This window comes from Typha latifolia, chromosome 14 (assembly GCF_019914945.1).
Source record: "Typha latifolia isolate L0001 chromosome 14, TyphaL0001v2, whole genome shotgun sequence".
NCBI classification, from domain to species: domain Eukaryota; kingdom Viridiplantae; phylum Streptophyta; class Magnoliopsida; order Poales; family Typhaceae; genus Typha; species Typha latifolia.
In genome coordinates, this window is record NC_133099.1 from 8,060,229 (window position 1) to 8,070,195 (window position 9,967).

General features: G+C 37.2%; 1 protein-coding gene across 1 annotated transcript; it reads right to left on the reverse strand.

Annotated features, from left to right (window-relative positions):
- Positions 1–924: 924 nt before the first annotated feature.
- LOC140801176 (protein NRT1/ PTR FAMILY 8.3-like) lies at positions 925–3,260 on the reverse strand. The gene is made up of 5 exons (XM_073156178.1): positions 3,257–3,260; positions 3,014–3,160; positions 2,701–2,918; positions 2,053–2,609; positions 925–1,965 (listed from the first exon to the last, which is right to left on the reverse strand). The coding sequence occupies exons 1-5, from the start codon at positions 3,258–3,260 to the stop codon at positions 1,161–1,163; spliced, it is 1,731 nt and encodes a 576-aa protein (XP_073012279.1). The 3' UTR covers positions 925–1,160.
- Between the last annotated feature and the right edge of the window lie 6,707 nt (positions 3,261–9,967).

A 9,967-nucleotide genomic window follows, 5' to 3' on the forward strand; every position in this document is an offset into this window, starting at 1 on the left:
ATTCGTCAATGATAAGAGGAGGACGAATTGATTATATGATAGCTTGATTTGTAGCATAATTTATATAAATATGATATTAAGATGATCTGTTTCTTAAACTTATAGAAAGATGATTTAGCAATTTATAATTTTTGAATTTATTATGTATCTATATTGGTTCACCGTATTGAAGATTGAGAGAGATACAGTAATAGTAGGATTGTCTCCAACAACTTGTCTAAAATATTGCGGTATATTTTGATCATAGATTTCTTATACAATCTCCTGTTGAGGTGATTCTTGATTCTATAGAAAACTTAATTATCTAAATTTTATGTTTATCATATTAGAAGATTCTATAAAAGTATAGATCTAATATTCCCTGTCTTTTTGTTGGTATATAAGCTTTAAAAGTGAATTATGGATTTATATCAAAACCCCTCGTTTGAAATAGAAGTTATCACGCCCCCTTGAGATAGAAAAACGAGCATAACTTGAGATAGAAAAAAGTGCATAACTTAAAATTATGACCATAGTGAAGCACACATCTAGAGAGTGGTGTTTGTATACCATTTATAAATTAATCTGTAAATATGGAAGGGTTATCAACAAATGAGGCATGCGTAGTGTTTATAGCTGCTCTCATTTGTTGCAGGCTTGGTTTTGATGGTGCATTAGCTTAGAGCACTAATTTAGTAGTGTGATAGTTTAGAAGAATTGCTTTATATTGTTTGGCTTGCAGGTATGGTTAGATAGTATAATGGCTTAGTGCCAATTATTCAATTAATGGGAGGATTGGGCAAGTTGTCTAGTTCATTATTTGCTCTTGAATGATAAAAAGAAAACACCAAAGGTATTACGCTTGTTTTATTAGAATAGGTGAAGTGAAATGGGTAGGAACGTGAAAAAGGAAAACCCATTGGTTTTTGGGGTTAAATTGCCCATAAAATCCTTTTTCTATAAAAAAATACAATAAAGAGATGGACTTACATGAATAAAATCAGAGCTGGTAAGCCATAGTGCTTATTGTTTCGATTGTCATACCAAAAGAAATAAGAAGTTCATAGTTGTAATCACGCTTACGTTTTGATTGAATCTACTGCTTAACAGTGAAGCAACTTTCCATGTGAAGATAATTATATCATCAATTAAGTGGCGAGATCCATTCCTCATCTGAAACTTCAGCTCTCCAAAATGACTTTCTTTAGTGTGTAGTTCTTCGCAAAAGCAAGATATGTAACAAAATTCACTATACACAGGCCAGTCAAGCTCCAGAAGAAGTAATCAAGGTGGCCTTTGTTCAAATCATCTGGTATCCATCCAGGCTTCCCTTCTGTTGCCGTCGTAACTGAAACAAGTGTTACAATGAGGGAGCTCAAGTATTGGCCTAGAGAGACTGTGAGCAATGCCAAAGCAGTGCAAATGCTCTTCATTGATTCAGGAGCCTGGCCATAGAAGAACTCCGTCAGAGTGATAAAGATGAAGACCTCTGTGACTGCAAAAATTACATATTGAGGAAGCTGCCATGCGATGCTTGTAAGTTCGTCCTTCTTAGCACTCTCTAATCTCCTCCATTCGACAAATGCAGCAGTCGCCATTGCGATGATTGCCAGAAAATATCCGATTCCCATCCTCTGCAACTGCGAGAGATCTTTCGAAAACCAGCACCTAATTGTCGGCACTAGTACTTTGTTATAGAGAACAACAGAAGCCATAACACTAATCGCTTCAAAAGAGATCAAGGATGCCGGTGGAATGGCGAACGACCCGATTCTGGTGTCCATTGCACTCCCTTGCTGGATGAAAGTTGTATTCATTTGAGAACACGCAGATGTATAGATGATACCAGTTGTCCAAATTGGAACAAACCGTAGAAGTATCTTCAACTCTTCTACTTGTGTTACTGTGCAAATTTTCCATGAACTTTTAAGATCATTGTCCTCTAAATTATCTAAATCATGAATAGTAGCTGCTTTGTCCAAGAACCTGAGAGTATAATGAGGAACTTAACGCTATGCACTTAACCTTCATTCAGGAAGTATATATAATAGATTACGTTAGCATGAGAATTACCTGAATTCATCAGTATGTGCTAGTTTTGGTTGAGCAATATTATGTGTAGAGTTGGAACTGCCCTCATAAAGGAGATTGCTATTTGTTGGAAATTGCACGCTTATCTTTCGGAAAGATGCAACCAAAACCTGGCAAATACTCTTCAATGGACTACCATTCGGAGTTCGCAAATGGTAAGTTGGTGTTCCAAGTAGGAAGCCTCCCAATGCTAGTATTATGCATAGAGTTGATATACCATATCCAAGTGCCCAATCTATATTTTCTTGGATCCAGACTATCAAAGTGCCAGAAGCAATCCCTCCGAAGATGAAACAGATAAAGAAATAACTGAAGTAAGATCTCTTCCTTTCTCTGTCTGTAGGGTTCTCATCATTGAACTGCTCTGCACCAAAAGGAAGCACCGCCGACCTCACTCCTCCGCTGCCGAATGAAACAAGATACAATCCAAAAAAGAAGAGAGTTTTCTTTGTTCCACTTGATGTCTGCGATGGGTTCATCTCAGATAGGGAAGAACTTGAAGTCAGAGTCAGAGCTGTAAGAGTTATCAGTATCATACCCTGAGAGTATATCAGAAAATAAGGAAATTGGTATAAAACTACTTTAAGAATGACTGAATGAGCTGAGATGCAGGAACTGAATTTGACATACAATTAGGAACATTATGAGGGAGACCCAAATGGTCTTGTAATTGCCCCAGTATGTGTCTGCTATAATAGCTCCAATAACTGGTGTAAAATAGCTCGTTCCTTGCCAAGTAGAAGCATTTGCTGCATTTGAAGCATTACTGCCATTAAGGACAGTGCGTAGAAATAAGACTAAGTTAGTTCCGACGCCATTGTATGCTGTGCTGCTTAAGCATTCAAAACCTTCAAGAATCAAAGCAATGCTATGTTAAAGAAACAAAGCAATTGAGTTTGTTGCACCAAAGAAAATCTTAATTATCACGCAGATGAAAGTTCACCTAAAATGATTGCTGGTGCTCTCCAGTCAGTAGGTTTGCGCCGCAACTGGGGTTCTTGAAATGCTCCAGATGATGCTTCATCATTGTAATTTCTTGGCAGCTCACTCTGAAAAAAACAAGTATGAAAATTAATGCCATCTTTCGTTGCTACTTGAAAGAGTCACTGATGTATTCATTTTGATTATGAGTTAATATTGATTGGTAATTTCAAATGTGTCGAGTTTCATAGGTAGAGTGAACGACACATTTGTTAAAAATTGGCTCAAATTCAGTTTCAACATGTTTCAGAGAATAGAAAATTTGTGAAGAGAGACAAATCTTTCTCAAAGTCAAGGGCTGCATATTCTGATAGGAAAATGATTGCAAAAGACCAATGCTCTTATTGTTGCAACAAAGGGTATTGGAAGAAGGATTGTCTCGTACTGAAGAACAAGGACAAGAAACCTCAAAAGACAAATGTGGCACATTCAGATGATAAGGATTTAGAGAATGCCTTAGTAGGCTCGGCTCTTGCTTGTAACACGGATGAGTAGATTTTGGACTTCGGTGCACATACCATATGTGTTATAACCGGAGTTGGTTTTCAACTTTTGATAAAATCTCCGATGGACTTGTATTCACGGGCAATGATAGCCCTTGTAGAACTGAAGGCATTAGTACAATTTGCCTAAAGCTCCAAGATGAGTCAGTGAAAGAGCTAACTAAAGTCCGGTACATACCGGAATTGAAGAAGAACCTCGTCTCTCTTGGGGTTTTGGAATCAAAAGGGTTCACTCTTACTTTGAAAGGTGGAGCATTGAAGATGTCTTTGGAAGCATTAGTGGTAAAGAAGGGCATAAGAAGAAGTAATCTATACTTCTTACAAGGCTCTACAAATATGGGAAGTGTAGCGGCGGCCTCAAGTAACTCATTAGTGAGGTTGACACCTCCAGATTATGGCACATGAGGTTGGGGCATCTAGAATAGAAAGCTTTACAAGGCTTGTCAAGTCAAGGTTTGCTAAAGGGTGTGAAGAGTCTCAAACTGGAATTTTGAAAACACTGTGTTTTAGGCAAGCAAACAAGAATTAAATTTGCTACTAGAGTACACCGGACTAAGGTGATCTTAGACTATATTCACACAGATGTTTGGGGACCTACTCGGAAGGCCTCTTTGGATGGAAAGAATTAGTTTGTGACCTTTGTAGATGACTACCTTAGAAGGTCTTGCATGTACACCATGCACCATAAGAATCAAGTGCTCAAAATATTTTAGAATTGGAAGAAGATGATTGAGAATTAGACTGGCAATAAGATCAAGAAGCTCAGATCAGATAACGGTGGAGAATACACTTCAAATCCTTTTATGAAAATATGCAAAGCAGATAGGATTGAACGACACTTCACTGTTAGAGAAACACCTCAGCAAAACGGCATGGCAGAGCATCTGAATCGTACCTTATTGGAGAAGGTTCGGTGTATGTTGTCTAATGCTAGATTGGGCAAGGAGTTTTCGGTTGAGGTTGTAAATTATGCATGTCATCTCATCAACCAGCTACCTTCATCTACAAACAATGAGAAGAGCCCATTGGAGATATGGTTTGGCACACCCGTTTTAGATTATAATTTCTTACATATTTTTGGTTGTCTTGTATATTACCATGTCAGGGAGAGCAAGTTGGATCCTAGAGCCAAGATGGGGATCTTCTTGGGCTTTAGCACTAGTGTAAAGGGATTTGGGATTTGGAGGCCGGAATTGAGGAAATTGATTATCAGCAAGGACATTACATTTGATGAATCATCCATGCTGAAGCAAAGTCAAGAGTCAGATAGCTTGGTTGGTGACAGTGCTGAAGATGTTTCACAGCAGGTGGAGTTTGAGGCAAATTCAAATCCACTACAAGATACACCTTCAGAAGGGGCAAATGAAGAAGAAGAATCAAATTTGCAAGAAGATGACATTGTGGAGCCAGAAACTGATGGGTAAGACTCCATAGCAGTTAGAAGGAAAAGGAGAGAAATCAGAAGACCGGCATGCTATTCTAATATGCTGGCCTATACTCTTCCGGTGATTGATGAAAACTTTCCCACTACTTCAAAGAGGCCATGAGGAACACTCCCTAAGGGGAAGTGGCAATGAATGATGAAATGAAGGCCCTTGATAAGAATAAAACTTGGAATTTGGTGGAGCTCCCTAAGGGGAAGAAAGCAATTAGATGCAAATGGATATATGCTAGGAAAGAAGATCCTCAATCAAAAGGTGGAGTTGGATTCAAAGCTAGATTGGTGGCAAAAGGATATGCTCAAAAGGAGGGAATTGATTATAATGAAGTGTTTTCTCTGATGGTGAAACACTCCTCCATTTGGATTTTACTAGCTTTGGTAGCTCAACCTGATCTGGAGCTAACTCAGATGAATGTGAAGACTGCCTTCTTGCATGGTGATTTGGAGGAGGACATCTATATGACACAGCCATAAGGTTTTAAAATTGGTGGAAAAGAGGATTTGGTTTGCAAATTGAAGAAATCTTTATATATGGCCTAAAGTAGTCTCCGAGGCAATGATATAAACGGTTTGATCAGTTTATACGGAGGCAAAAGTACAAGAGAAGCCACTATAATCACTATGTTTATTTTAGAAAGCTTCAAGATGGATCCTTTATCTATTTGCTCTTATTTGTAGATGATATATTGATAGCATCTAAGAGTAAGGTGGAGATTGATAAATTGAAGCTCCAAATGCATAAAGAATTTAAAATGAAGGATTTAGAAGAAGCTAAGAAGATACTTGCCATGAAAATTAAAAGAGATAGAAAAAGGGGGCAATATGCTTAACATAGGAGCAGTATTTGAAGAAGGTATTACAACGGTTTGGTGTTGATAGTAAAAAAAATCAGTGAGTACACGGTTGGCACCTCATTTTAGGCTCAGTGCAGCTATGTCATCAAGTATAGATGCCGAGAGAGATTTTATGTCTAAGGTATCATATGCAAGCGCAGTTGGAAGCCTGATGTATGCAATGATGTGCACGAGACTAGATATTTCACAAGCCATAAGCATTGTTAGCAGATACAAGCATGCTCTAAGAAAAGAACATTGGCAGGTTGTGAAATGGATTTTGAGATATATTCATGTACTTCGGGAGTTGGACTGAAATTTGTGAAAGATGATAGACTTGGTCTACATCTTATTGGATATATAGATTCGGACTATGCAAGTGATTTGGACAAGCACATATCTACTACAGGATATGTTTTCACACTTGCTAGAGGGCCAGTGTGTTGGAGGTCTACTTTGCAATCGACTGTTGCTCTATTTATCACAGAAGCTGAGTATATGGTAGTGACGGAGGCTATAAAGGAGGCTATTTGGTTGGTTGGTTTGACGAATGACTTGGGTGTATACTAAGAGCAGGTGGAGGTACATTGTGATAACTAAAGTGCAATTTGTTTGGCTAAGAATCAAACTCATCACACTAGGACGAAGCACATTGGTGTCTATTTCCATTTTGTGAGAGAAATTTTGGAAGAAAATGATATTTCACTTTGCAAGATTGGAACTTTAGATAATCCTATAGATATGTTGACAAAAGTAGTGACCAAAATTAAATTCCAACATTGTTTGGATTTGATCAATGTCACTCATTATTGACCAAGTTTGGTTTGGCGTCTTAGGACGCAAATTTGCAGGCGGAGCATTTCTTGGAGAGTTAAGTCACTTTGTGGTGGTAGAGAGTAATCTGTTGAAGTTATGAGTTTTTAGCCAAGGTGGAGAATTGTTAAAAATTAGCTCAAATTCAGTTTCAGCAAGTTTTCATATGTTTCAGCATTTCTGTGCCAGTGCATTCAAACGGGCCCTAGGGGCGTTCCAACGCGATTTCCAAACAGAGGCCGCGTGATGCAGGCATTCGAACAGCCCAGCCGTATTCGAACACAAATCTCAACTAGAGAGCAAACTTGATGCAGGAGTTCGAGCGGCCCAAACGCGTTCGAACGCGAATCTCAACTTGAGAGCAAACTGTGATGCAGGCGTTCGAACAGGGCCTTCTTGCGTTTGAACGCTAATCGGGTTCCGCAGTGTTTTAACTGGGCGCGTTTGGAAAAGCCACATTTTGAGCCAGCCCTATAAATACTAAAGTGAGTTTTTTAGGGCCTAGTAGTTGGAAGAACATTTATGAGGGTGAGCCACCGTCCGTGGATATAGGCCCATCGCCGAACCACGTAAATCTTGTCTCCCTCTCTCTCTATTGTCTCTATTGCTTCCATTCTTGTGATTACTTGCATTAGGGTGCCCAATACGTGATTAGAACTTATTTATTGCTATTCCATCACTATTAGTACTATATTAGAGATTTTTTCAAACTTGCATTGCTTTTGCTATTACTATTCCATTTGTGATATTTGGGGGTGAAGGTTTTGCTTCCGCTTCCTTCACCCATTTGGATATTTGCACAACAACATTAATTATGTTGCTTTTCCTATGATGAATATATCTAAAATTGAACGCTTGTAGCTTCAACGTTAGTTTGCTACCAAAAAAAAATGAAAACTTCCGATTTAAAATAGTGTAAGTTAATCCGATTTAAAAAATGAAAACTTCCGATTTAGGTTTTGGGATAGAGGGAGAGAATACTTGTACCTTGATCAGCAGAGACCTTTCCTATTCTTCCTCCATGGATACCCAAAATTCAATATTTCTTCCTTACCCTCACTTTCTGAGCCACAAAATTCTTGATGTATATTGGAAGAAAGAAATTGGATTGAAAGTGAAATATTCCTGCTTCCATACAGACCAGAAAGCAACTTTTTTAACTAGCTCAGTACAGAGGGAAGTCAGTTTTGAGCTTTAGAAACTGTGAAAAATTAAGGATTATATAAAGCTTTGTCTACCACATGTGGATCTATCCTTATTTGATTTAAAAGGGAATGACATTTATATTAATATGGGAATCACAACAATCTTCAAGCCTTCATTATAGCCTCAGGAGTCATGCCTCTTTTCACACAAGACTTTCTTTAAATATCTTCCAAAAAGATAGGCTGTTTTTTAACCTTAATCTAGAAATAACTTGAGCTAAAAGGTGTTCATGTTGGAATGCATGCACTTTTAGGGCAGCCTTGTATATTTCCTAGAACTCTCAGGAGAATTTCGTCCGAACACATTAGAGCAAACTACCAACGTTCAAAGTATGCTTGAATAAATTCGAACACATTAGAGCAAACTACCAATTTTTCTTGGAGCTCTTGGGTGAATTTTGTTCAAAGATTTTTGAAAATTAGAGGGTCTCAAATTTGAATTTGATCTAGTGGAAATTTTTTGAAAATTTGCAGAACCTGTTCCCATTTGTTCAAACAAGATTAGAACATTCAAAGCAAGTTCGAACAACTTCAAATAACAGAGCATCCTTCTTCAATGTTTGACGTATAGATTATGCTACAGATTTTTACAAGTTAAACTAGAAAGCATACACTAATACATAATTTGCTTTATCACAAACTTACCACTTGCAAAAGAACTAACACAATGTTTTTATTATTGTAAGAGCAATATTACGTATCATATTCATGTATCTAATTAGAGAGGAGGAGGAGGAGGCTTACTTTAACCAACAGGGGGGCTTTGTTCTCCTCTCTCCAAAAAATTTCAGATTCCATTGATCAAGAAGAGGAACAAGCTCTTCCCCTCTTCCAATACCTCTTGCAAACTCCCATGAGACTTTTATATAGGAACAGGTTCTGCAATACTTCCCCCCATTTCCCACGTGTAACTATTTACCATCAAAATTTATAAAAACATGCAAAATTTAATTGGGGCATAATTAAACCTGCAAGTTGATCACAAATTATTAGATTAATTCAAATTGGTTGGCATTTTAAATTCACACCCAAACAATCACATGTATGATATCAATGACCGTACAAGATTTACTCAAGATAGTGTCAGGCGGTTATACAAAATCAAAGAAAAAAGCTAGTAGAGAGTGAACAACCAAGCTCTTATATACATTAGCATGACAGAGACCTCATTTATAATGGTCTGTTGTCAAAGGTTCTAAAATATAAAAAGACTACTAGAAGACCAAGGCCAAGATTTTTTTTTAATATATCTTGATATAACGAAGCATGGAAATGAAACTAGCTGTTGTCAGCTCTGCATAATGAAAAGAGTAATATATTTACAGTAGCTAATTCAATAGATGGATAGGTTTGAAGTACTTTTCTACTCTATTTCTTGTAATTGAGGAAAGATAAAGATGGCCCAATTTCTTGTCTGTGTCCAGCTTAATACTCCTGGAAACTCAACCAACAAATTCAGTTAAACATCACATCTCACAGATCATCAAATGGAGAAGACATTTTGTCAAAGCAGCAATCTATATATCTATCTATCTATCTATCTGTTTAATCTAATCTTCTTTAGTAGGATAAAGAGCCAAGCTATCATAAATATCACTTCCATGAAAGTCAAGAATGCAACAGGAATGGAGAAAGATCCAATCCTGGTGTTCACTGATTCACTTGTAGGATGAATGTAGTGGTCATTCGAGTGCATGCAGTTGAGTCGCATTACAAAGTCTCCAAGAACTTTAAGAATAATTATATGTACTTAATGATCTGAACCTGTAACAATATGATGCAGGGTTGCAAAGAGTCGGATTGGAATACCTTTAGATCTGGTTGATTTTTCCAATGAAAAATATAGAGGGCAAAAAAGTCTTGTTGATTCAAAGAATATCAAGAACAATGGAAAATGAATCTCCAATAATTTTATTCAATCTTCAAAAATCCAAAATTACAATCTTTCAGCAATATAAGTTATCGTAAGGGCAAAATCGTCACTTTTGCCAAAAATAATAAAAATGAGATATACACAGGAAAAGATAAAGCTAATAGTAGAGATTCAAAATCTGAAAGAATCTTCCAAATCTGAGAGATCTCTACAAAAATTATTAAAAAAAAATTAAAACTCTCCTAAAA